At 38.6% G+C, this 27,959-nt stretch overlaps 1 protein-coding gene across 2 annotated transcripts; it reads left to right on the top strand.

The window, feature by feature from the left end:
• The first annotated feature begins 19 nt into the window (after positions 1–19).
• Positions 20–27,889, top strand: b4galt1l (DP-Gal:betaGlcNAc beta 1,4- galactosyltransferase, polypeptide 1, like). Of its 2 annotated transcripts, XM_026936343.3 has the most exons (7): positions 20–460; positions 876–1,054; positions 8,695–8,930; positions 16,147–16,334; positions 18,649–18,771; positions 20,300–20,404; positions 25,100–27,889. In XM_026936343.3, exons 1-7 carry the CDS (start codon positions 438–440, stop codon positions 25,227–25,229), a joined length of 984 nt encoding a protein of 327 aa, XP_026792144.1. In that variant the 5' UTR covers positions 20–437; the 3' UTR covers positions 25,230–27,889. The 2 variants fall into 2 exon arrangements, with proteins under 2 accessions (XP_026792144.1, XP_026792143.1); XM_026936342.3 differs by having other exon boundaries at positions 20–1,054.
• Positions 27,890–27,959: the final 70 nt, after the last annotated feature.

Below are 27,959 nucleotides of genomic sequence, written 5' to 3'. Positions count from 1 at the left end.
CGTACCTCATCTCCCAGTGTAACGGGAAGCAGCGCGCCCTAGAGCGCATTACGACGGCTTATTTTCTCTTTTATAACATTCCATGGACTAATATATATATTTTTTTTTTCTTCTGTCCCCTTCACATTTGGATACCGTGGGGTTCTTTTGAAAGCTGTTGGAGAACCGTAACGAAAAGGAGGACAAGTTGTCTGAAGAAGAAGCGGACTAAAGTTCGCTAAAGTCACGAGTAACTTAGCTAAGCTAGCTAGTTTAGCCGAGCCGAGTGAGCATGCTAACGCTAATGAAGCCCTGACATGTCACTTTTTTTAAAAAGAAACAGCACATATTATGGTCATGGGCTTTAGAAATTTCCAGAAAAAAATCGAGTAACGTTATTTTTAATGTTATAGACCATTTAGTCATAGAGACCGACTGACTGTATACAAAACTAATAAATGTTTGTTAAACAGGAAGTGAGGTAGGTAAATTGGTTTTTAAAGAAAAAAGTCAAAATTGTAATATTTAGCTTTTTTTTTTCTTCTTTTTTTATAGCAGCATCCCTCCAAGCACTGGATTTTCTTTTTCTTGATTGTACAATGCAAAATCAGACGAGGTGTTTGTAGATGTAGATTTATGTATATGGATTATTTTTGATGTAGCTGCTTTATTTACTTTATAATACTTTCACATCAACACGTAGCTAGCTGGACTTGGAGTAATAGGTCTAGCTTATTCGCTTTTTTTTCTCTCTCTCTCTCTCTCTCTTTTTTTTTTTTTTTTTTTTAAAAGATGCGCGATTCGAATATCAATTTTAATTTCCTCCATAAGACCTGCACTCTTGTTGTGGTCCTTTGCTTCCTGCACATCTTTGTCACTGTAGTTTATTATGTCAGATCGCTGGACTTCAGACAATCGTTTGTCCAAAACCAACAGCAAATCCACCAGAACCAGAGGAAACTGGAGCAACATGCAGGAAGCACTGAAGAACCAAAGTTAAGCAGCACTTTAACTTCCAACACCTCTGTTAAAGAGAAAGAGCTGGAAAAATGCCCTGAAACGTCTCCTTTGCTTGGTATGAAATATTTTTAAACCTCTTAAGATTGTGTGTTTAGACCCCGTTTGCTCCAGTGTGGTCATATATGGTCAGAGTTCATCATGCTGCTGACCGTTTCTGGTTTTTTGTCACATAAGATTTCATAACAGATACGAAACACTGGATGTGAGGCGGAAATACACTCCACACCATTCACGCACACATTCACCCCTGAGGGCAGTTCATTTATTTGCATGTTTTTGGGAGAACCCAGAGAACGCTGACATGGGAGAGCATGCACAACTCCTTGCACAACCTCAGGATCGAGTTCAAGTTGAGGACATGTGAAGTGCCAACGATACCTGCATTGCCACCGTGTCATTGTCAGCTCAGGATCATGACCTGCTTCAATAGGTGGAGTTTGGGCATACAGGGCTGTGAAAAGTTACTTCTAGTTTAAATCTAGGTGTACTGAGATTTTAACAGATTTTATCCGAATCAGATTTTAGCTAACACTGTACACTGTAAAGAAATATTTTTATATAGGCTTAAATCCAGTGTGACCAACTTTGATCCTTAAGTACATTTTAATACAAGACTGCAAAAATATATTGTTTGTTATTCATCAAATCAACAATACAGTATCGGATAAATGAATGCAGACAATATTTAATCATAAGACGTTACCTAGTCAGCAGGAGCAACACTTATACTGCTGCCTCCCCTTTGTCAATCCTCATCGTCATGAGTTTAAGTGGCTTGCTTAATCATGGTGACGTAATCATGGGCTGGTCAAATGTAGAAAGAGGTGCTCGCATACAGTACTGATCTAATTACATGCAGTGGTAACTGTGAGTGTGTTTACATGCACAAAATAATCTAATCAGATTTTGGCAATAATTCCTTGGAAAAAAATGAAAGGAGTAGGGGATAGTTAAGGGCCTAACAGTGGCAGCTTGGCAGTGTCGGGGCTTGAACCCCCAACCTTCTGGTCTGTAACCCAGCGCTTTAACCATTGAGCCACCACTGCCTTGATGTGAACCCTTAATGTTGCCACCCCAACAACAAGGAAAAGTACATTTTGGTGCCCTTTATTCTCATCTCAACCATATACACAATATGGCCAAAAGTTTGTGGACACCTGACCATCACACCCTAATCTATCCTTAAGCATCCCATTCCAAAACTATGGGCATTAATATGGATTTGGTCCCCTCTTTGCTGCTACAACAGCCTCCGTTCATCTGGGAAGGCTTTCCACTCATGTTCTTACGCACCGATCTTGGTAAACCGTACCTCTTTTTGTGCATATGGGCATTGTCTTGCTGGAACAAGATTGGGCCATTTAGTTCCAGTAAAGGGAAATCATAATGCTACAGTATACAAAGACATTCTAGACAATTGTGTGCTTCCAGTTTTGTGGCAACACTTTAGGGAAGGTCCAAATATGGCTATCATGGTCATGTGGCCACATACTTTTGGCCATATAGTGTAATGTATATTTAACTAAATTTAATATAAGGAAATTAAAAGGCCTTTATCAAAAATACAATTATTGGCACCCCTACATTTACTACTTTGTGCCACCTCCCTTCGTCAACATAACAGCACAAAGTCTACTCCTATAATCCTTGATGAGATATAGAGAATAGAGCGTGAGGATTCTGAGAAAGCTCCTCAATGCAGAATCCAACCAAATCCTCCATAGTCCTAGGTTCTCCCTTGTGGGCTCTCCTCTTCTGCTCACCACACAGGTTTAGGTCAGGGAACTGGGATGGCTCTGTGAAAAGCTTGATTTTGTGGTCATTGAACCACTTTGGTCTGGATTTGTACTCATGTTTTGGGTCATTGTCCTGCTGGAACAGCTAACTAAGTTACAGCTGATGGAGGAGTAGTAGATCTGCAAATAAACAAAACCCCAGTCCTGACTTCATTACAAAAGAAAGAAAAAGAAATACAAAACTGGATTAGGTAACTGAATTAAAGGTATATTATGTGGTGGTTACGTTAAGAAAATAAAACACTGTTGCATTTAACAACACTACTCAGTGCAGCTCCTTACAAGCCACTCCCACCTAGCAACTGGCTTCGCTATTTCACCACGCCAAACGCTGTATTTCCGCTACCTTCCCTTCAAACTCATTAGCAGGTCCAGGCTCTTGCCAGTTTCCACTGACTTTATACTTTTGGCCAATCTCTAGTGGGCAGCTGGTTCAGAAGCATCTGTATTGGAGAGCGACCACCAAGGCCATTAAATTGCACTTTCAGGATGTAATGGCAAAAAAATAAGAATCTGGGCAAGTTGAGTGTGGAAAGTACAGTGTAAGAGCCAAAAGCGGTTTGCATCTTAAAGGTAATTACCTTAAGGGGCAAAAAAAATTGTGTAAAATGCTTGCTCAGTGTCTAGCAGCCATACAGTCGTATGGCACCAAAGTAATCCTTTAACTGTAAGAAGTAGTATTGAAGGGCACGTTGCAGTTGAGAAACCCATTATTGCAGAAAGGCAACACAGAAGAGCCTTTATTAATCTAAAGATCATACGACAGCCAGAGGCACAATGTCTTACAGAAATATGAGTCTAAATTTCAGGTTAGCTTTTAGCTTATCTTTCATTTTATTGGGGAGGAAAAGACTCCTTTTGGCATATTTTTGAGTGATAACTTGTATTAATGTGTAAAGGTTGGCATGTCTGGTAATATTCAGAGTAATCATCATTGGGTGACGTGGCAGTCAGTAATTGGGTTTCTCAAAGTGGGGTCCGGGAAGCAAGGCAAGAGGTTATAGTTCTTGTATTTGGTGTATTTGACTTGTCACAAAATTTAAAGTTTCTCTTTCCAACCTCAACAATTTAAAAGCAAGTAGGCTTACAAATAATAACTTGGACTCAATTAATGCTTGCCGATTTTCATGATTAATTCAGGTTTAAACACAATTAAATCATTAAACACAATTTTCAAAATGTTCTAATCAAGACTGTACATATGTTTGTGTGTGTGTGTGTATATATATATATATACATATACTTACATACATATACTTACACACACACATACATATATGTGTATATATATATATATATATATATATATATATGTATGTGTGTGTGCATATTTAAATTTTTAATTAAAACATCCGTAAATGCTATTTAAAAGTTTAAACCAATAGAAAGGAAATACACAGCCTTCTTAACCTGATAAATGCCTCCTTCAGCCTGCCCTACTCCCAAACACTGCATGCTTAGATAAAAAAAAAACAAAAAAAAAACACTAAGATAAGCAGGCAGCACTTTACCGAGGGCTGACTTGTAGCAGAGAAATGTTCAAATATCACTTCAGAGATATGGAATTGGTACAGGTTTGAAAAATAGACCCCTAGATGTAATGTCTTCTTCTTGTGAACAGTTCAGGAATAAATTTTACAGTTAAAGAGTCCCTGGCTGCAAAAAGTTTGAGACCCCCATTCTAATCAGTGATGTATGTAAACAGATGATTCCTCATGCTGTATCTTTTAGAAAATGACTGACTGCTAAAACCTCAGTTTCAGCATGATCTCAACCATCCAACCACATTCCGCACTGCGTAAATAATATGATCCCTTGTGTAGTACAAAAATAGGCTTGTTGGGAAATGTGGAGTGTTTAACAATTCTGGATGTCATTAATTAAAGCTGCTCTGTAGAGTCTTATTTATAAACACGAAGTGTGATGACCCAGAACCGATAACATTTGAAACGACGCCATCTTTGCCGATGATAAGCAACTCGGTGCATCCAGATGACACACGATTTGGTGTTCACATGATCTCTTGAGTTTGCGATTGTATTGTGTGTGTATCTGTTGTCGTAGCATTCAACTGTGTGTTTGTTCAGCTGTGCTGCCTGTGAACGATAAACTTGACTTAAACTTTTGAGAATGCTTTGTGTTCCGGGTCCACACGTTTCCACGTAACACAGGCTGTGTGCAGATCATTTTTCATTACTACATTAGGATACAAAAGTCAGAGGCATCTACAAGGACTTGCTTTTATTTGTTTATCATAACCTTGCTTAGTTAGTATGTATTATTCAAAAATGCATTTAATCAGAGACACATTTTTAGCTGTGTGAAATTTGTGAAAATGAAATCTATGATCATCACACTTCATTTTTTTTCCCATTTTGCTCAAAAAAGAGCAAAAAAGAACTGTGGTATCATCTCTCTTGCTTTAATTAAGTAAAGATACACTTTTGGAAGTTATATTAATGAAGAATGATGGACTCTTTCTTGAGTCCCCAGTGACATGTATTTCTAAAGCCAACTGTATAAAATCAGTTCTTTATAACAGACTTGTACATTTGGCCCCCAAGTCTGTTGTTTTTATTTGCTAATTTTCTATCTTTATACTATTTAAAATGGCTGTCTGAGCTCAGTGCAATTTTTGTGAGTAGAATTGATAACGGAAGCGAGCTTTTAACCTATTACCTTTTAACTGATAAATACCAAAATGCTTGATCAAAGCTATTCTTTAACAAATTAATTATCACTGAACAGTGTTGGAGACCAGAGTCTCTTCTCATCTGATGGGGGAGATTCAAAAAATGAAGGCTGCAGAAAAAGATGATTCAGTACTGGGAAATCAGTAGTGCACGACTCCAGAAGTCTACAACTTGATGCTCATCTGACAAGGCTTGGTGCCTTCAGAATGGGTTTTATCATCTTTCGATCCGATTGTGTAATGACATAAATCTTTTTAAGCAGGAAATTAAGCTCATGACACACCCTGTGGGTATCTTCCCAATCCCAAAAGAAGTGAAATCAAACAAAAAGGGCAACAACACATCCTTTCTGCGTCTGAACTCTACAACAGCATTGGTAAAGCTTGTTGACACCTATCAGGAAAGCATGGAGTCAGTGTCAGTATTGCTCTTCCAGTTTGTAGTTAATCACGTTTCAGTTCAGTAAGCCAGCCAACAGGTAGTTTCTGGTATAAATTTGAACGGTAACACTGGCTTTTATCCCAGCTGCTGATCTGTGTGTCATTTAGATATGCAGATCCATCTTAAGACATTAACGATGTCCCTTAAAATCAATAGTTTTTATTTACTTTTTTTCTTACTTAACACTGAAGAACTGTGATTGACAAATCATAAATTCAGTAGTTAGCCCACTAAAAAGCAAGTGAAAGCAACAATGTGCTGCCCAGTCCCATGTTTTGTTTGGAAACTGAATTAACAAGGCTAAAAAGTGGTAGCTAATGTAATAACGTATGGCGAGCTATTTAGCTAGTTAAGTGCATTAATACAGACCAAAGTCCTTTTCCTCTTCTAAAAAAGTTTCTGATGTAGCACACAGCTGTGGTGGTCTGTCCTCACATCACGTGTAATCAGTGTTTCAACGTACCTGCCTGTCAGGTCTTCTCAGCCAATATGATTAGTGCAGCAACTGGTCGAATCCCACCTGGGTTATATAAATGGAAACTCCCTCTCCCCAACCACTAGAGAGTTTTTTCAGTCATTGTGTGTCATCCCAACATAGTGCGTTATCTAAATCAAGTAAATAAGCAAATCTTCGCAGGTCAGTGTGAGGTCCGTTGTATGTGAACAACCTGATTGAATTCAAATGAGTGAGTGATATGAGTGAAAGAAAATAATAGACTAGCAGACACATAGAACAGATAATGGTAATAAAACTGATGTAAGAAGGCCAAAGGCACATAATGGGGCCAAATCATTAAAAAAGGGCAATATGTTGGGACTTGAGTCTTGAGATTTCATTCAAAATCTCCCTGTTTCCACACTAAAGGTGGACTAGGGAAAGGCTTTCATGCTGGATGCTGGAAATCATGCTAAGAGTCTGTTTTGCTGTGTAATTGAACCTCCTGACCCAAGATTGTTGTCATTTTTTTTCCTCTGCACTTGATCAGTGGGTTCAGTCCAAATCGTTTTTGACTGGAGACTACAGACAGGGCCAAAAAGCTGAATTTAAACCCAGCTGGTCCGGAGTATGTTTGGATTTTCATTCTTGATCACTGATTCAGATTCCTGTTGAATTTTGTTTGTTGTCTCATTACCTTGATCATGTTCCGTTCATCTGAGGATCTTCATCAGTTCTATTAATAAGTAGAGAAACGTATTGTGACCATGACATAAACTCCTCGACTCACTCGCTCGAGCACGTTTGCCTCGTTTCAACGTTATGAACAGCTGTGGTGTCTTCTAAAATATGAAAAATACTGTACTTTTTTTTTTTTTAAACATTGTACAAATGTTGCAGCTTAAAAATGGCGTGACATAAGGCTGTTGCTGCTCCTGCTCTCATTCCAGTGGGTCCGCTCCAAGACGAGTTTTTCCACCCCAGTGAGTCTGGAGCACAGCTGAATATGCTTGAGCTTTCATTTGGGATCCTTGCCATTGTTTCCAAGATGTAATGTCTATTGAAAATCTCCCCACCAGTGCACAAATAGTGTTTTAGTAATAGGTACCTGTTAAAATAATAGTGGATGATCATTATAGCTAAGAGAAGAGAAAGGAGAGTAGAGAAATGTTGTCATGATTAGGCCAATGGCATAGATTTGGTCACTGTGATTCACTACTACTGCTACCTCATAACATTGTATTAACTTTAACATACTGTGGCTCCATAGTGTTCATTGATACTTACAGCATTTATACCACAGTATGTTACGTAATTATGTTATAATTTCTATAGTAACAACTTACCCAGGGACTTGCATGGTGAGCATGCTTCATAAAAACTGCTTTCTGTGGGAGACACTTATTTAGCATTTTTGGAAGGAGTCTTCAGTGTCAGTGCTTATTTTCACAAAATTGTCTCGATGGTATTCTTAGTCCCTGACCTCGTAGACTAACATAATCCTTGCAAATTATATGATTTGAAATCGAGGCTTACATTATTTAGTCTTCATATATGTAAATTTACACATTTAGGATAGTAGGATAGTAGGATAAATAGGTTTATGGGGTTTTCATTAATACCAAATTTCTTGTGAAAAAGCTCTCACGAACAATCTATGCATAACAATCTATAAAACCATTCCTATCTAGCTTGATGAATGAGGCCAATTGTTAGCAAATTGTTGTGCTGTTCAACTTCGGGTGATAACAGCTCCGCTTCTCATCAGGCCACATCACACCAACTTTCCAATAACAGCATGTCCCCAAGTGTTTTTCTTAGCCAATAACATTATCCAGAGCGACTTAGGAAAATGTTTTGTAGTCTCTATTGAAAAGAATATCATCAAGCTATTACAAATGGTCCATGGTCTGAAAATACCATATGTATAAAGTCAGTTGTTGTTGTTCTTTCAGCTGCTCCCGTTAGGGGTCGCCACAGCAGATCATTGGTCCGCATGTTTTATTTGGTACAGGTTTTATACCAGATGCCCTCCGTAACGCAACCCTCCCATTTTATCCGGGTTCGGGACCGGCACTGGGGATCAAACCCAGGTCACAGTGGTGAGAGCACGAGAGCCTTAGCTGCTAGACCACCAGGGACACCATAATTTTTTTAAACTACTATGTAGATTTAATACTTGCTCAGAGGAGGAGGGTGTTAAGTCTTTCTGTAAAGACACCTCAGCTGTTCTAACAGCCAAGGAAGAGAAAAGTCTGTTTGGAAATGCATTGCCTGTATGGTCAATGTTGCTGTGAAACTAACCAAAGTCTGTTCTGTGCTGTTGCAGTGGGTCCGCTCCGAATCGAGTTTTCCACTCCAGTGAGCCTCGATCAGGTGAGGAATGAGAACCCAGCGCTCGGGGAGGGAGGACGCTTCAAACCCAAAGATTGCATAGCTCTGCAGAAAGTGGCCATCATCATCCCCTTCCGAAAGCGAGACGAGCACCTCAAGTACTGGCTTTATTATCTCCACCCGATCCTGCAGCGGCAGCAGCTTGACTACGGCGTCTACATCATCAACCAGGTGAGCCCTTCTCAACTTTATTAATGTGTGTAATTGTATAAAAGTGCTTTTTCAAGCTTTTTAAAGACATTAATATGAGCAGGCACTAGGGCTTTGTAGCCTAGTATTTTTGATACGCTGCTGTCAATTTACTTGTCTATAACAGGCATTTTTTTATTCTGCTGAAATACAGGCGAGAGAGCAGGTTAGATATGAAGCTTGCAGGACACATTGAATAACAGTGTCACATTTGCAGCAAGTGGTGTAAATTGAGATTGACTCATTCATTCATTCATCTTTAGTAGCTGCTTTATCCTGATCAGGATAAAGAAACAAAAATGCACTATATGGCCAAAAGTGTGTGGACACCTGTCCACGACACCCATATGTGCTTGTTGAACATGGCATTAATGTGGAGTTAGTCCTCTCTTTCGCTGTTGTAATAGCTTCTCTTCTGGGAAGATTTTCCTCTAGATTTTGGAGCGTCGCCATGGGGGTCTGTGCTCATTCAGCCACAAGAGCATTAGGGAGATCAGACACTGATGTTGGGTGGGTGAGGAGGTCTGGGGTGCAGTCGGTGTTCCAGTTCATCCCAAAGGTGTGGGGTTGTGGGGTTGAGGTCAGGACCACTTGAGTTCTTCCACTCCAGCCTTGGCAAACCATGTCTTCATGGACCTTGCTTTGTGCACAGGGCCATTGTCCTGCTAGAACATGTTTGGAACCCTTAGTTCCAGTGAAGGGAAATTGTAACATTGCAGCATACAAAGCCATTCTAGACAATCATGTGCCTCCAATTTTGTGGCAAAAGTTTGGAGAAGGCCAACATTTGGGGGTCATGGTCAGGTGGCAACATACTTTTTGCCATATAATGTACACAAGATCTGGTGGAGGCAGCCTAGCTGCATTGTCTACTACAGAGATGTCCATGTTGGCATTACTACTTTTAAAAAATTGTTTCATGTTTGTTTGTTTTTTCCTCAAAAAAGACATACATATAATTCTATTGGACAGACAGAAGGTGTGTGAAACTTTGAAAAACATGAAGGACAGAACTGTGACTGAAACAATGTTGTGGTAGTGTAGTAAACTGGTAAAAGATTGGTTTTGTTGTTGTTCTTGTTCTTCTGGCTACTCCAGTTAGGCATCACCACAGCAGATCATTGGTCCACATATTTGATTTGGCACAGTTTTTATGCCCTTCCTGGCGCAACCCTCCCCGATTTTATCTGGGCTTGGGACCTGCACTGGAAGTGTACTGCATGTGCAACGCCAGTGGCTGGGGTCAGTTCCCTGGCCGGGAATCGAACCTTGGCCATATTGGTGAGATTGCCATGGCCTAATAGCCTAATTAAAGACCGATCTATTATTGACAAATGGATACGGTGAACACCATCAAATGGTTTCAAGATATCAAGATATCTTGTGGTTTACTGCTGGTAAAGCAGGTTTGAATTTGTATGCACTTACTTATGCTACTGATCTGATTGACTTGCTCAGAAAGTCAATATTTAACTACTACTGTTGATCTTTTTACACAAAGGGACTGTCTTCCTAAGACAATTCAATCTTCGATTCCTCTGAAAGTACCTCACACACACAAACACACACACGTCAATCACATGAACAGGAACCCTACTTTCCCCCCACTTTTTATTCAGTGGAAGTACATTGTGTACCCTGCCCGATGACTGATCGGTAGAGTCTCTGTGGTTTGCTTTTTTTTTTTTTTTTTTTCCTCCTTCTCTTTTTTGTGATTTCACAGCAAGCACAGTGTTTTTAAGGTTTGAATTGAAAGTAAAATTTGGTACTAAGGGACCTCCCTTCATTTGCTGACGAATATGTTTTTGTATTTGCCTTTTCCTTTACGAACACTATTTACTACGCACTTTCTGTGTTTTGTGTCTCATAGCAGTCCCTTATCATCTGCTTTACATGTGCATGTAATTATGGTTTTCCAAGATTTTGAGCAACCAAGTGATAAAATCAAACTCACACATGAGCAAATGTCAAATGTTGCCCTTCCCCTCCTATGAACAGCAAATTTGTACACTTGTCATTTTCCTTTTTCATTTTTATTATCCTCTGTTGACTCTTTTGTCATTCTCATAAGTGTGGTGTTGAGTGATGCATCTCTTTTGCTGATATTCTCACCGTTCGATTACACTGCTTCCTTTTGTGCTCTTGAATGCAAACAGTTCCTTACACTTGTACGTATGCTTGCAAGGGAATGAGGGTTGGGTAAAAATGAACCTGCCACTATGGAAAGATCAAATCTTTTGTTTTAATACATGAAATATTTAAAAAACTTTGCTACGGTAATAAACTCTTCTTCTCTCTGTGCATTCAGTAAACACTAGAAAGGCAGGTTTGTCTAGTTTTTGTCTTCATTGGACTGAAAAGGCAAGTTTTTCTGGTTTTTGTCCTCGTTTATGGTTGTACCTGAAGAAATCAGACTCATTCACAGCGATTAAGTATTTCCTTCATACAGGGGTCAACTTGACAGGTGACAGGACAGGTTAAAGGTAAAAACAGTGTCTCTGTTATACTGTGGTGTCGTTTATTTATTTTTGCTGGGATGGTTTGGGGTCCACTTTTCATCCTGCAAATCAGTACAAGTTCTTCTGACTGATCACATTTTGATCTTTATCTTACGATAAAATGTTTATTTCCTGATGGGCGCAGTCTCTTCTATGATGACCCTGTCCCCATCGATTGGTCAAGAAGGGCTCACTGAATGGATTGACGAAATGATGAAAATGATGTAAATCATATACTGTGACCTTCCCACTCACCAGCTGAACACCTTTTGGAGATTTTGGAGTGACATATTAGACAGCGCTTTCCACTACCATCATCAAAACACCAACTTATGGGAAAAGGAACGGTGTTCATCGCTCCAGAGAATTCCATGCTGTTCTGGTGGCCAAACACATTATTAATACACTTTAAATTTGTCACCTGTCCATATGTTATGCTAAGAAAAAGTGTGAAAATGTTTGATTTAGTCTAAAAATGATCCCTTTCCCCCCCAAAAAAGTTTGAAGCATTTTACAATTTGCATGGCAATTTTCAAGGTAGAATGAAAGCAAATAAAAAACAAGTTCCAGTGATGGTGTTCTTGAAGCAAAAATCATGTCAAAGCATTGATGTTGCGTTGAAAAAATATGGACTGCTGAAGACAGCAGATTTCACCAGAAGGTTAAGTTTTATCAGAAACAGCTGACTGATGCAACCATTTTTTACAGTGGAGGTCATAACAAGACAACACTCAGATCATGGACGATTATTTTTCTTTCAGGCAGTAAACAGTGTCAAAGTTCTCACCTCTAAATATATTTGGATCTTCTTCTTTAACATGTTGGGTTTTTTTTTTATTTTTACTGTGCAAATTGTCTGACATTTCTGCTTGCTTGTACCATGTTTCTGTAGCTTCTGGTGTGAACCAACGGGAGTTCGTTTTGCAAATTTTCCCATATAAGGGAAAAGCACGAGAGTGCAGCAACTGCTTCATACACTTTAATCTTCACTGGCTGGTTTTCCAGGCAGTTACTCAGCCTTGTCTCACGCTTTCTGCATTAGTGTAGATCTTCATCTTCAATATAGGTCTCTTTTGGTGTATTGGTCTAGACGTTTAAAAACGTTTTACTTTCTTTTCTGAATGTTATCTTTACTTGCTACTCTGCTCACTCTTCTCTCTAATTTTGTCTCTTGCTCTCTTTGCCACCCCTCCTTTCCTCTCCACTTTGCCCTTATTCTCCCACCCCACCACCCCCGGTTCATCCCTCCCTGGCTACCTGCCATCCTCTTCTTGACCAAATTACCAGTCTTTTGCATGATGGCTTGCAGCACCTGGCGCTAACAGCAGTGTGGCGAAAAAGGTGAGAAAGATCTACTTGCTCTTTGTCTAGCCAATCACCGGTTGCTACCGAGGCTGGGCGTCACTGCTGGTAATGTGTTTCTCACTTTCTTTCTCTTTTTTTCCCCATTTTCCTTATTTTTCTGCCATGTTCTTATCTTAATTACATGGTCATGATTTTTGGTTAAAGCGTGGTGACTCATGCACAGAAGTGCCATCTAATCTCTTAACCCTTTGATTGAAGCATTTCTTTACTTTGATTTAATGTTTCATCTCATGAATTTCTTAGTTTCAGAATAACGGTGTATTTATATATGTATGTGTCCACACATACACACACTAAGTGTGATGTACCACTGCTTATTGATGCAAATATCCATTTAGCCAATCATGTGGCAGCAGCACAATGCATAAAATCATGTAGATACAGGTCAAGAGCTTCAGTTAATCTTCTCATCAAACATCAGAATGGGGACAAAATGTGGCATCAGTGACTTTGACAATGGCATGGTTGTTGGTGCTAGACTAGCTGGCTTGAGTATTTCAGAAACTACTGATGTCCTGGGATTTTCATGCACAGCAGAGATTTACAGAAAAAAAAACAAAAGTGAAGCTTGTTGGTGAGAGAAGTCAGAGGAGAATGGTCAGACTAGTTTGAGCTGACAGGAAGGCCACGGTAACTGAAATAATCACACTCTACACTCTACAACCATTGTGAACAGAAAAGCATCTCGGAATCCACAACACGTCAAACCTTGAGGCAGATGAGCTACAACAGCAGAAGATCACATCAGCCAAGAATAGGAGTCTGAGGATACAGTAGACACAGGCTCACACGAACTGGACAGTGCAGGATTGGTCTGTGTAAACTCTAGACCGTTGTGTGTCCCATGAGATCAGCAGCTTCTGAAATACTCAAACCAGGCTGTCTGCAACAGCATCCACATCACGATCGAAGTCACAGAGATCACATTTTTTCCCCCGTTCTGATGTTAGATGGGATTCTCTGGTAAAACTCCTGCAATAAAAATGCCTGAGGATGTCCCTCCCTCCCTCCTGTTGTGAAGAACAAGCAGTGTCCTTGGGGGCGACAGATTTCAGATCTCCCGATCACAGAAGACAATGCTTTTTCCTTTTCTTTACTTGCTTTGTTTACTGCTCACTATAGAGAGCATTTAACAGAAAGCCTTTATAGGCTTCATCTTTGGCTATCTAAGACTCAATCTTTCACCACTTTTGCGTTTTCAAACGGCAGGCTCATCCAGTCCTCCAGAGACACCAAGGACAGGGAGAGGCCTAAAAGCACCTGAAAGGATTTGAATGAGAACTTGAGACGACCTGAGCTCTTGTCCTAGGGCAGGAGATTCTCACATTCATTACACTTAGACTGAGCTATTTGTTTACCGAGCAGCTGTTTTTATTTTTTTCACGTTGTTCCATATTTCACTCTGTCACAACACATTATGTGTAACATGTTTTCTAAACTAAACACTAAAACAAAATCTATACCTTAAGAAGATTTACAAACTAGGGATACACTGATATCAGTCTGATAGTGTACTCATAACTCATACTTGTTAAAAAAAAAAATAGAAAAAAATTGCCTTGATAACAATATTGTGATAGTATGTAATGTAAGCCTAGTGTACGCTGTCTTGCTAATGAACAGACGACACAAAATGACAACAATCTGGAAGTATTTTATTAATAATGTATGGCAGTCAAAGGAAAGCAAACTGTGCTCTATGAAAATATCAAGAGGAGGAATTACAATACAAATAACTTGATAAAACATTATATCTTAAGCCATTTAAACAGTATCTTTTTAATAGAGAGCGTGAGGATGGCCGACCTGAGCACATAGAGCAGCATCAGCAAGCGTGGTCATTAAAATGAGTGCAAGGTCCCATGAATAGTGCACACACAAAGCTATTTGCAAGCATGGAGCAGTGAAGCACGCATGCAGAGAAACTGTTGCACTTCATTTCTGCAAACGCTGAGACACATGCTCTTTATTAAAGATACCGTTTATACGGCATAACATCCTAAACAGAAAACTCCACACAAGGAGTTTATTTGCTAGCAGCACACAGCAACATCCAACATATAGAGAGCCAAATAAAATATTTCATGACAACTCTGATTGATTAATACTAAGTAGGTTATTTCTTTTATTATCGACGAGTACCAGGAAACATATACTCGTAAAACAATGGAACCAGTCATCCCGCCCACTACTAAGCAGAAGTGCTACTTCTAATCACCAAGTAGCCAGTGAAATTCCACCTGATGCAATCTTGATGCATAACAAAAGGTAATATACACTTATATACACAACAGTAGAGTAATATGAATAAAAACAGATTATCTGTCAGCCCATGCTGGCCCCATGACAAGAGAGAATATGCATAAATAGATGCTACTCATAATGTGCAAGCGCTAAGGGCATTTCTACATTGATGTTCAAGCGCTTTCAGAGAACGAAATCTGATCTGAGAGTGAAACATCCACCCTGGTTTAGTGTAACACACTGCTATTGTTTGGTCAGAAAACTCAACGTCAGGTGGCCTCATCAGTGAGAGCAGTCGTGATGTGGTAAAAGACTTTTCAGCTTTTTCTATTCAAACAATGTAGAATGCCCAGAATTCCATTTTTGTGTGCTCATAGCCTGGTGCTAACAATGAAACCATGGCAACTGGTAGCAAAGTAAAGATAAGAACGCCCAATAGCAAGCAGAAAGGGATTTGTGGGAATGCTGAATGCTGGTGAGCTTTTATTTTCTGAGCTTGATGCTGTCACTAATCTGAAATTAAATTCTGTTGCAAATTATTCATAAAAATAAGCTAATGTTAAAGGTCTTAAATCTTGGTAATTAGAAGTGTTTAAATTTCCTCCCTCAACCATGCATAAGAAAAAAATCTGTCCAGCATGCCAGGTGCTATTTAAAATATATTTTACATCACATTTTAAATCCAAACCAGTGGTTCCACTCAGATACACTATCAGATTCTTCTATTATTTATTTATTTATTTATTTATTTTTTAGTGTATTCTAACTGTGGACTTTGTTATTAAAACATGGTTAATAATCTGGTGTTGCAGTTGTGAGAAACCAGCATACCATAGATATTGTCAGAACAAGAACAAAAAAAAAAATAGAGAATCCATTTTAGACCAAACTGTATACAGACTTTATTTTTCTGGATCTGACTGGATGGATATATTATTTATTTAATATTTTTCCACATGATTTCCTCTCCACTTTTCAGCACATGAAATACATTGGGTAAACAAGGTGCATGTCTTGTGTTTCTGCTCAGATGTGTTGCTGGGCGTGTTTGTGTGTTGTACCTAAACACTGCTTTTCCCTGCTTTCGTCAGGATGGAGATGAGACGTTTAACCGGGCCAAACTGCTTAATGTGGGCTACAGTGAGGCCCTGAAGGAGTACGACTACAATTGCTTCGTGTTCAGCGACGTCGACCTCATCCCCATGGATGACCGAAACACGTACAAATGCTTCAGCCAGCCAAGACACCTGTCTGTCTCCATGGACAAATTCGGCTTCAGGTAACCCATCACTAGCGTTCAGCTCCCGTTACTTTGGGAAGAGAGAATTTGAAATGGCAGTTATACAGCAGCGCTGCAGTTTTCTTTACATCAGCTCAAGCATGTTAGTCCAAAAGGAATTCACTGGATTTAAATTTAATTGACTTGTCACAGTCCCATCATTATGTCCTTTGTAAAAATAAGTTAATACTTTTATTTATTTATTTATTAAACCCACAATCCCTCTTCAGAGGCCAATAAGGATTTTGTTAACAATATACAAATTCTGAACGTAAAGTTACTCCTAAGACAGGGATAGAAAAAAGAGAAAGAAAGAAATTGGCAGGCAAATTTAAAAAAAGAGTGAAAATGGAGGAAAAATATTTTGTGCAATAAAATTGGAGAGCTGGTGGTTTTCTTGGTGATAGCTAATTTGCTGTATTATGAGCTTTCCGATTCTGAAAAAATTGCTGAGGATGCACACAGTTAATTATGTTTTAATCATGCTCACAATTTTGGGTTTCTTAAATTAATTAAACATAAGTGTCTGTGATGGATGGTGAGCTGAGTTAAAGTTTTGATGAAATATCGAAGTGCAACAGATCTACTGTGTACTTAATTGTAGTAAATAATAGTGATTTTAATGTAGAGCAAAATAATTTACTTTTAATCCAAGGGCTGAAGGGCTGCACAATAAAGTACAAGAGCTAAATTGATAAAGACAACAGTATACTAGAAGACTCTTATTTTCTCCTTCATGTTCTGGCTTTCTCTGGGATTTGCAGCACTTCCTCCTGAGGTTTAATTTGCATCGAGCCTCGGCAACACCTGTGTTTTTCCATATTGTTCAGCCTTCATCTCTGCCCTTCGTGCTCCAGCTGGTCCTCTAGAGCCTCATTTGCATTTAAATGTAGATGCCATTTCTTTTCCACAACACACACACACACGTACACACACAAAATTGAAGTGTGTTAAAACTGGCCTAAGCTGTTACTATTTCTATCTATCTATCTCTCTCTTTGTGTATATATATATATATATATATATATATATATATATATATATATATATATATATGCGTACACACATTTATGCAATTTTTCAGTCAGCCAATCATGTGGCAACAGCACAGTGCATAAAATCAGGCAAATACTGTGCAAGAGCTTCAGATAATGTTCACACTAACATGTGGGCACAGGCTATGTGTTGGTTGTATTAAATGTAAACACGAAACAGAATGAAGATAGGATGATTGTTGCAGGAACTACACACTGCTACAACCAGTCTCATCCCTTTCTAAAACACACATTAACGTGCATCTGGATCTGTACCAGGTGTGTATGTGTGTTTTATGGCGTCTTAATAGCATTCTCCCCTTCCAGTGAACAACCGTTGCTCCTACCAGGGTTTAAAGGCATCTGGTTGTAATTTTACAGCATTAGCTCAGAGCACAAAGTACAGAGAAAGACATAAGCCAAAGTCTTCTTTCATTAACTGTAAACAGAGGCAGTGATGGTGCAGCTTGAGGTCTAATTTACTGCTGGGGAAATGTCAGGCTTTCGATCTAACAGGGAAATTATTACACTGTAAAAATTAAACAGAGAATTTTTTTATACTCATTTAAATTATGCACAATTATACACTCTAGTTGTGCATTTACACAAAACAAGTATATGCACTTTTTTTTGCATTTTCCCACAAATTAGCAAATTATACATAGGCTTTTTCATGTTTCTTTATTTTAAATAAAAGACAATTTGACTTAACCAAAGCACATCAAACTAGATGTTGTACCAATGTTCTCATTTGTCTTTGGGCCAACCTTTGAAGCATCTGCAATAGATTTGTTAGGATGACGTGCCACTCTCTCTGGGTGACCCCTCCTCCACACGCACACACACTCTCTGTCAGAGCACCGTTTCCCGAGCATGACTATGCGCTTCCTATCTCATTTGCTTCTGGCGTGAAGTGTAGTTTCCGCTCTCAAATGCTGTTGCAGTATTGCAGCAATACTGTTTTTTTACTTCCTCCTTCTAACGTCGTGTAGCCAAAGGATCCCAAAGTGCATGTGTGCCACAAGCAGGTTAAAAAAAAGTCTGATAAGGTTTTTACAGACTATGATAGGAGATTTTCATGACAGATTTCAGAGAGACATAGGAATATACATTGCTTTTTTTATAATACAATTTTCAATGTCTGTGTATTGTAACATGAATGAACATCAGCTTACTCTGAAGCAGTGAATTCTTTGATTAATTAATTGTTTTTCTGCTGATCATTTCTCTCACACGAACCGGCACACTCCCCTAACACACTTTCCTTTCGTCTTGTGTAGGCTTCCGTATAACCAGTACTTTGGCGGTGTGTCCTCCCTGAGCAAGGAGCAGTACCTGAAGATCAACGGCTTTCCAAATAACTACTGGGGCTGGGGAGGCGAGGATGACGACATCTTCAACAGGTCTGAAAAGTTCTAGTGTAAACACACTTACACAGTTCAGTTAAGCACAAAGCAGAGTTACTATTACCAAATAGAAGTTGCAACACCACAACAATTAGCCATCATTTACAATTTTTATTAATTAAAGAGCTAATCATAGTACATTTTATTTGTTATGTATTTTATTTGTTGTGGAACATCCACAAAACAATTTAGTACCTGTCATCACCAATGTTAAAGCAGCTATAAATAGTCATTCCATCACCAGGCTCCTCCTCTCTCTCTCTCTCTCTCTCTCTCTCTCTCTTTGTGATGTTAGTAAGGCAAAAAAAATGCTGCTTGTTACCAAATAACCGCAACGCACAAATTCCTTGAAAACTTTTCCATGTCAACAAACTCAAACTTACAGCTTTACCTCAGATAGTTACACTAGAGACGTCTTCTCCAAATGTTAAAAAAATGTCACCTTACAAAAAAAAAAAAAAAATTACACCATATCGATGATTACACCATATAGAGCTCCTGGCCCTAGGTGCAGCATTTTCTTTTCACTTAACTATATTTTGTACGCTAAATATGTAGTGTTTTTTAAATGTATTTACTGTTATAAATCTTTTTATAAAGGTTAAACCATTATTGCAAATGCCTAATGAACAGGTCTGGAATTCATCTGAAAACCTTATCACATAGTTTTATAAATACAAGGCAAGATGAAGAAAAACAGGCTTTAGGGCAGAGCTGGAATAGTGTTCTTCTGTTGCAGACAGTTCTCATTTTCGGTGGGGTTCTGCTTACAAGCCCTTTGGGTCTGGTCTAAATTCTTAGATAAGATGATTAATGTACGCAGAGAGGAGAAACATAAACTGTTAAAATATATTTTAGTATTATTTATTTAGTATGTAAGAGCCAAGTTGAACATTTCTGGTGTAGTTTTTTCAAAATAAAATAATTATTTTGTTCATTCAGATCACATAAACTGATAAGTTAGTTTTTAAGCCACCTTTAGACAGAAGAGGATTATAAGTAGTGTTTTATATTTGGCACAGCTTTTAAAATGGGTGGGAGATGTGGATAACTGCAGGAAAGCCATAAACACGTCTGTGACATTTAATGCCCTAGGTAACCTAAAACTATGCATTCATGCTTTAATCGTCTTTTAGAGTCTGAACAACCTAATGAGTGAATGCTAACCTACTGACAGGAAGCTGTTATTATAACTCTGTAATTAGGTTACAGAGTTATCCATTCTTCACTTGTGCCATTTGTTTATTTCTATTTGAACTAAATCACATGTTCTTTATAGAATATTTGGCCTGATCAGTGAATTCATCAGGTTTTTCTCTAGCAGGGTTACCATATTCCTTTGTCTTGTTGACTTTATTTCAATGTTGCTAAATGTTTTAACACATTTTACAGTGTATTCCTTTCCATTGTATGTATACACATTGCAGATGCACTTATTATTACTTTTTTTTTCCTACAGCTGTTCCCATAAGTTACTAATCAAAACACACACTCATTGAAGCCTTTGTTGTTGTGTTTCTCACAGGCTGAGCTCCAAAGGGATGGCTATATCCAGACCTAGCGGTGTAATTGGAAAATGCAGGATGATCCGTCATGAACGGGACAAACAGAACGACCCGAATCCCCAGAGGTGACGCATGGCTCTTATCAGTGTGCTTTTTTTTCCTGCTATGCCCTGCATTTGCCTTTCTGTAAGCACTCACAAGTAAATATCTGCGTACAAAGGTCACTTCCAGGCATCATTTTCATTGTTTACTCTGTAAATAGATTAGAACATTACTATGGACCTTTGAACAGTTTAAATTTGAAAGACTCTTAAACACTTGGCTAAATGAATAGGCTCATAATAAACTGTGTTTACCTAAGTTTACTCATCATAAATGCTAGCCAGGTTTTCTTGACATGTATTGTAGGGTTACAACAACTAATCAACCAAATCAATAAAATTTGATGATAATAAAATTCATTGAGAACTAACTTTATCAGTAAGCTGAACTGGGTATTTGATGGAAAATGGTGGAGTACGTTCCAACAGAGAGAAAACCTCTAGAGTATGGAAACTCTTTGGCCTTATGACATAACTTGCGTTTTCAAATGACTAATATTTTAATTTATATTCATTCATTTGTGGGAATGTGAGAAACGGTGGAAGCCCGATGTCCCTGTCTGAATTATGCTTATTAACCACCATGTAATCTTTTATCTTAGATTGCCTTAGATCTTAGATCTTTTATCTTATCAAATATTATCTTGTGCTACTTAGGCCAAAAGTAGGTATGAGAACTCAATGGGTTGCAAATGACCAAACATGGTCTCAGATGAATAATTAATTTACGAGATGAAAACCAACTGATGACATGAGGCATGTGCATTATGCAGTGTTGGGAAGTGCAAGGGTTTCTGAGCATAAACAATGTATATATTTTAATATATCTTGTGTGTCAAGTCGTAATGTCGCTTTCAGTTCACATCAAAGTTGATCCCATAAAGAGACAATTAACTGGTTCCAAGCATTGAAAATGCAATCCATAGTTTTTGAGTCGATGAACTGAATTAAACTGGGTGTGCCAGTTTGTTGGAACAAAAGCACTGGTTGTTTGCAGATAAGACTGGAAAGCCCTTTTGTAAAATTTTAAGAATGCTACTTTCGTTCAGGCTCCTTAAGCATTCACATCTGCTATGTAAATAAACATGACTATACCATCACACCCACACATGGCATCAGGTATTCGTTCATATAAACACGCACACATAGTATGAAATATAAATGTAGCTCATCATCAACACCATCAAGTTGGTCAGATTGTTTGGAAATCTAGAAAATGGTAGCCTTGGTTATATTTTATCTGTTAATTAAGCGTTATGCTACAATCTAGCATTTACTTAACACACCTCCTTTGTTTAACATTTTACATCATATTAACAGTTAAGTAAAAAGTTTCCATTTCAGTACTTGGTATATTTCACAAAAGGTTCACATGAACAATAGAACAATGCAAACTTGCATGACTCGTTTTTAAACAGAAGTGAAAGGCTGAAAGGCAGTGACATGGTACTAAAGCCATATAACGCACCCTTAATACATACAAAAATACATACGACTTGAATGGATTCTTTTCTTGTTTGCTTTTTCATAGCACAAGTGGTTTGAAGTAAGCAGATTTTATTGTTACGTTGTTATTTAAACATGTTAGAAACAGGTATAGAAAAATATGTGTCATAAATTTATATGCTAGCGCTACAGCGAAAGGTTAAAGTTTCAGTGTTCTGCTCAGTCCAGTGTTTTGGTTGCCCTGAAACCTTCTTGACCAGCCTAAAAAGCAGTAGCTAAAGTAATACAATAAAGTATGGTGCTCTAGTAGGGATGTAACAATAACAGGTTGCGTAATAAAGTAGGCTGTTTGTCATAAAATACCACTTATATTACATGAGGTGTAATAAACTTTTAAATCTAATCAAACTCACAACCAGTCCTCTTTATCTCGAGTCAGGAGAGGCTACAGGGGTTTAAAAACAAGCATGCTGTTTTTCACAAGCCAATACTAGAGTATTAGTTTGAAAAAATGGCAGCAATGGCTGAGGAAAATCCCCCAAGTCTTTAATTTCTGGTGTATGGGAGCACTTTGGCTTCCCGTTAAGTCATGACACCGATGGCTACTGAGTGGTGGAGTGAAACATTAGTGTGCCAAATCTGCCAAGTATGTGTACAGTATGCAGGAGCTAATGCCACAAACACATCCAGCATCACCCACTTGTGTCGATCAGTAGAACTAGGCAAGAACATGAAGAAGCAAAAAAAGTTTGTGTTACACACCTACATGCTAGTTAACTAGTGCATTAATACAGACTATTATTCTCTTCTAACAAAGTTTCTAATGTAGCACGTTGTGTTTGTGCCCTCTACAAAAAAAATTTTCACCAATGATATGTGTTCTGTCCTTGCATCTCATCATGTGAAAGACATTATCCAAGTTCGGCAGTTATCTCCGAGGCGACGTATTGTTCATATTGTGTTACCAGGAATGTTATATGATGGTTAGATATGACAGTTTCCCCAGTTCAGAAACGATTGTCTGTTTTCCATGCACACTAATTAATGCAGCGAATAGAACTTTTTTCACTGTCAGCCAGATCGTTCTTTGACCCGCATGGGATTTGGTAGCTTGGGCTATAACTACGGCATTAAGTGCATTAAGTTTAGTGAGGTGTTTTAGACACCTGATCATCACACCCATATGTGCTTGTTGAACATCCCATTTTAGATTTAGTCCCCCTTTACTATAACAACCTCCACTGTGAAGGCTTTCCACTAGCTTTTGGAGCATGGCTGTGGGGATTTGTGCTCATTTAGCCACAACAGCATTAGTGAGGTCAGGCACTGATGACAGGTGAAAACATCTGGGGTGCCGTCTGCGTTCCACTTCGTTCTAAAGGTGTTCATTGGGGTTGAGGTCAGGGCTCTGTGCAGGACACTTAAGTTCCACATGCCCCTTAATTACAGTGAAGGGAAATTGTAAAGTTACTGCATACAAAGACATCCTATACAATTGTGTATTTCCTGTTTATAATTTGTGTGACAACAGTTTAGGGAAGCCCTACATATGGGTGTGATGGTCAGATGTTCACATTCTTTGGGCCATATAGTGTACCTACATACCAGATGTTAAATTTTGATTTGTAAACGCCAATAAGATTTTTTTGTTTTGTTTTTTTCTGGTTCTGCTGGACAAAAACAAACAAACAAATAAATAAATAAAAACTAATAGTCCAGACACAAAATCTGCTTGACTGAATTGTCCACTGCTACTAGACCAATGCTGTTTGCAGTATGATATGAAAGTTGAATATCAGTATTTGGCCTAGTAATCACTGGGATGTGTTTCAGTAGCACATTGGAACATATAACACATCTTATGTCATAAGACTGACATACACTGATCAGCCATAACATTAAAACCACTTACAGGTGAAGTGAATAACATTGATTATCTTGTAACAATGGCACCTGTTCAAGGGATATATATTAGGCAGCAAGTGAACAGTCAGTTCTGGAAGATGATGTGTTGGAAGCAAGAAAAATGGGCAGGCATAAGGATCTGAGTGACTTTGACGAGGGCCAAATTGTGATGGGTAGCAACAGCGACATGGGTGCCCAAGGCTCACTGATGCATGTGGTGAGCGAAGGCTAGCCTGTCTGGTCCGGTCCCAAAGAAGAGCTATGGTAGCACAAATTGCTGAAAAAGTTCATGCTGTCTATGATAGAAAGGTGTCAGAACACAGTGCATCGCACTCCAAAAGCGCATACAATGGGCATGTGAGCATCAGAACTGGACCAGGGAGCAATGGAAGAAGGTGGCCTGGTCTGATGAATCACATTTTCTTTTACATCACGTGGCCGGCTGGGTGCGTGTGCGTCACTTACGTGGGGAAAAGATGGCACCAGGATGCACTTTGGGAAGAAGGCAAGCCAGCAGAGGCAGTGAGATGCTCTGGGCAATGTTCTGCTGAGAAACCCTGGGTCCTAGCATGCATGTGCATGTTACTTTGACACATACCACCTACATAAATATTGTTGCAGACCAAGTATACCCCTTTATGGCAACGGTAATCCCTAATGGCAGTGGCCTCTTTCAACAGGATAGTACACCCTGTCACACTTCAAAAATTGTTCAGGAATGGTTTGAAGAACATGACAAAGAGTTCATGGTGTTGATTGGCCTCCAAATTCCTCAGATCTCAATCCGATCGAGCATCTGTGGGATTTGCTGGACAAACAAGTCCAATCCATGGAGGCCCCACCTCACAACTTGCAGGACTTAAAGGATCTGCTGCTAACGTCTTGGTGCCAGATACCACAGCACACCTTCAGAGGTCTCATGGAGTCAATGCCTCGAAGGGTTAGAGCTGTTTTGCACAAGCGGGACCTACACAATATTAGGCAGGTGGTTTTAATGTTATGGCTGATCGGTATACCCATGTAATTATAATATCATGGCAGTTTGTGTGCAATGAAGTAAGCGTTGTTTTACCAAAACTGGTAATTGCCACGACACTTGGGCTACTGTTTAAGGTCGTGACAGCATATGTTTTGAGAGACGCTATGACTTCATACTTCATAGCAACTGTCAGAAAACTTGCTGATACTTACTTAATAAGCATGAAGGCACTACCATGAAATGTTTCCTAAAATATCAACTGCATTGCCAACCCTGAAGGTGACTTGGAGATAAGGATTACTGCAAGTAAGCAATTAAATGGCAAGCTGCTCTAGATGTTTACAGAAAGTCTGTAATTACTGTTCTAATGATGTCCTTTCCTGTCCCAGGTTTGACCGAATAGCACACACCAGAGAGACCATGCACACAGATGGCATCAACTCGTTGTCCTATAAAGTGGTGAGAGTGGAGAAGGACCAGCTGTTTACCAAAATTACAGTGGATGTCGGCAAACCATAAAACTGATGTTTTACCTGAACATACTCCTAAAAGATTTTAAAACTGTCCATCAGGAAGACTGGATGCAGTAACCAAATGTGCCTTGACATTTTAAGTCGAATATACCTTTGAATTCTTTTTTTTTTTAAATAATCTTTATCTTTTTGAAGTGAATTCTGTTCTATTTTTAAAAGACATTAGTACTTGGAAATTTATTTGCCATCTTTGCACAAGCGATGGTGAACCGAAAGAAAGTGGACGTGTGAATTGAGGTCATAGTGGTGGTTGTGTGTCTGTGTTTTCTTTTTTTTTTTTTTTTCTTTTCCTAAAGTGCTCTCACTGAGCTATTAGAGCATCTCTTGAGCCACAGCTGATGCAACTTGCCAAGCGAGGCATTGTGTAAAGAATGTAAGCTGCAGTGTGTCTGTGTCGTCTTTTCCAGCTTTGCCTTAAGATCACCTCTTTACACGTTGAAGATTTAGAGAGGAGTTTGTGCCGGACTTGCTATCATTCCAAGTCATGCAAAGAGCTTAAGCCTTTTTAAAATCCTCATTCCACTTTTGTGGCCATAAACCAAAAAGAAGACTTGCGTTTTGTTTTTTTGAATGTATCCTTGGTGCTTTACCCTTTGACTGTAAAGGAGTCTAACTCTCTGAGGTAGAGGTGGGTAATTTAAGCAAAGAAAATTGTAATATCCTCATACTTTTCATCATGCATATTAAAAATATAAAATGTCTATGAACTGTTTGAAAAAATTTCCTTTCAGTGTTTACAAAAAGCCATTTAATATAGAACAGGAGAAATAGCATACAACAAGAAATTAATGAGAGAAACGCATAATAGGCTTAAGTCCAACAATACAGTACAAGCAGTAGCAGAGGTGCCAACATGCACGGTTTACCTGTAGCATTCCCGATACTTGACACCATACTATGGTGATATAGGAGACACCTTAAAACCTACAATTTTCTGCTTTCTCAGCTATAGCAAAGGCAATTACCTGAAGGGGAAAGGACATGAGATTGGAAAAATCGTGCATTTTTCCGTGTAGTGGTTACTTTCACTTTGTGCAACTTCTCAGTGAATTTGAGCTGTGAAGTTACAAACCCCAGTCTTGTGAGACATTTGAAAGCATCTATGGTGGGTAAAAAAATGGAGGAGCTGCTTATTATTCAGTAGCGATCACGCACCTTGAATCTGTTTGCATGAATTCCAAAATCTAATCAGTTCATCTGCTGCTTACAGTGATAATTCCATACAAATCCTGCAAACATTCAACCACTCAGTCTTGAGATATTGTCCTAAGGAGAATATCATACGCATGGACACCATATGTGGGGGTTTTTGTGGTAAAATTCTGTTTTTTTAAGGATTTTCTTATTAGTGATGCTGGCACCTCTTCAATACCCATAATTTACTTCAGATAAAAAACAGTTTATGATGTTCATTGCAATAACAAATCGTCCACCTCTACTCTAAAGTTGTGGTTATCTCTGAAGCTTAAAAGCATGTTATAATTTATTACATAGCTGAATATAAGTTTGGTTTGGAAAAACTTCAATGTAGTATAGCCAGCCATGTGTCTGCATTTTTCTTTTTCTTCCCCCGTGAGCCACGAGCGAGAAATAATTAATATATTCTAATGCCTTTTGTTATTTTTGGTGATAACTGCAACATCACTGGGTTCATGGAAAAATATGTCTACTTCTGTTTTGCGCTTAATTTGTGTCGTAGCCTTTTTTTATTTTTCATGGTTTAAAACCCGAAAAGTACAATACCTGATTTTATTTCTGCTTTTGTACTTCCTTAAGGGAATATTAAGATGAACATCTTGTATGGTGAAATGTTTCTATAAGAAAGCAGACATGCATTTATTTGTTGTGATGTGAGAGGAAAACAAAGCCATTAAAAGTTTCACTAGCTTAAATATCTTCATTATGCGCTGGTTTGTCATTGAGCCTTCCGAACCTAGTCTCACTTATTCTTCTTTTTCTCCTTGAACCCCAAGACTAGCGGTGACCTGGGGATTGAGCATGATTTGTTGAACATGTGCTCTGTAGGTTGCAATTATTTCATATCTTTTTTATTTCATATAGACAGTAAACAGTCACAAATTGCTTTTCATTGGCTAGTCAGAAATCTACCATCGAACCCAATGCTTTTCCATATACTGAGCAGCTGAGTGGCTTTTCCAGCTGTTTTTCCAGCTGAGTATATAATGTACAGAATATTTAAGTCCTGCAACTGAGCGCAAGACACTTTCTTCCTCAACCCACCCCCACTCCTTCATTCCAGTACTCCCCAAACCCCAATGACTTCTTCAGCATTTTCTGTGAAGGTTCTCTCATGCTTCTTAAACTTTTCTTTCTCCTCTTTCTCCTGTCAAGAAAGGTTGCCATAATCAGCCAGGCATCTAAATTTTGTAACTATTTGGACAACGGCCTTTGATCAGAGAGCCAGCGCATAGTTTCAGGGTGGAATTTTTTTTTTTTCCTTGATTTTACAAAAGCTATCTTACTTCATTCTCTTTAAGTTGTGTTTGTCATGCTTTATTTCGACATACAAAGATGCAGCAATCTTTCAAATCTTTCCTGATTTCTGAATATTTTGTTTTTCATATCATATTGCTGAAGATAAATGCAGTTGTGATCTTAAAGAATTAAATGAAATTCTGACATGTATCCCTGATTTTGTGTTTGTCCCTTTTGCCCTTTTAGTCTCATCTTCGAGTATACTTCACCATTGCTACCT

Source organism: Pangasianodon hypophthalmus, chromosome 13 (genome assembly GCF_027358585.1).
Source record: "Pangasianodon hypophthalmus isolate fPanHyp1 chromosome 13, fPanHyp1.pri, whole genome shotgun sequence".
Classification (NCBI taxonomy): domain Eukaryota; kingdom Metazoa; phylum Chordata; class Actinopteri; order Siluriformes; family Pangasiidae; genus Pangasianodon; species Pangasianodon hypophthalmus.
Note: the sequence above shows the minus strand (reverse complement) of the source record. Positions and strands in the feature narration are given on the sequence as shown.

What these genes read in the sequence shown, in the direction of transcription:
- b4galt1l (XM_026936342.3), top strand. Translation starts at nt 772, where the DNA reads ATGCGCGATTCGAATATCAATTTTAATTTCCTCCATAAGACCTGCACT. An exon ending in TGAAACGTCTCCTTTGCTTG is followed by an intron (nt 1,055 to 8,694) that starts GTATGAAATATT and finishes GTGCTGTTGCAG; the next exon opens with TGGGTCCGCTCCGAATCGAG. An exon ending in ATGGACAAATTCGGCTTCAG is followed by an intron (nt 16,335 to 18,648) that starts GTAACCCATCAC and finishes CGTCTTGTGTAG; the next exon opens with GCTTCCGTATAACCAGTACT.